At 70.1% G+C, this 385-nt stretch overlaps 1 protein-coding gene across 1 annotated transcript in view; it reads left to right on the forward strand.

The window, feature by feature from the left end:
• RSPO4 (R-spondin 4) overlaps window positions 1-385 on the forward strand; it is a gene marked incomplete at its 5' end in the record, with an annotated part of 4708 nt that continues 4323 nt past the window's right edge. Inside the window, one exon of the mRNA XM_014307490.2 lies at window positions 1-103. Within this exon, the coding sequence (XP_014162965.1) occupies window positions 1-103 (103 nt within the window). The remainder of the gene's footprint in view (window positions 104-385) is intronic.

Raw genomic sequence — 385 nt, forward strand, 5'->3', positions numbered from 1 at the left:
CTGCTGATCTGGAGGGACGGCATCCGCCAGTACGGGATGTGCGTCCACACCTGTCCCCCGGGCTACTTTGGTGTGCGGGGTCTGGAGGTCAACAGATGCACAAGTACGTCCCGATCCAGCCGGGTCTCCCTGCTCCCGCTAGTGCCCCCTGCTCCCCTCGGCACCCTGCGGGTCCCAGTGCTGCGGGAAGGGCGGTGGCTTCATTTCCCACAGCATTCCTGGTGCCGCTGGATCCAGGGGCGGCCGGGTTGGGGGGTTCGTTCCCCTTTCCCTTGCCCAGAGCCGCAGCCCGCGCCCCGCAGGTTTTGGGTCCCCGGTGGGTGCCGAGGGTGCCCCGGGCGGTCCCGCTGACCGGCCGTCCCTCCCGGCAGAGTGCAGGTCGCCC

This window comes from Geospiza fortis, unplaced genomic scaffold, assembly GCF_000277835.1.
Source record: "Geospiza fortis unplaced genomic scaffold, GeoFor_1.0 scaffold188, whole genome shotgun sequence".
Classification (NCBI taxonomy): Eukaryota; Metazoa; Chordata; class Aves; order Passeriformes; family Thraupidae; genus Geospiza; species Geospiza fortis.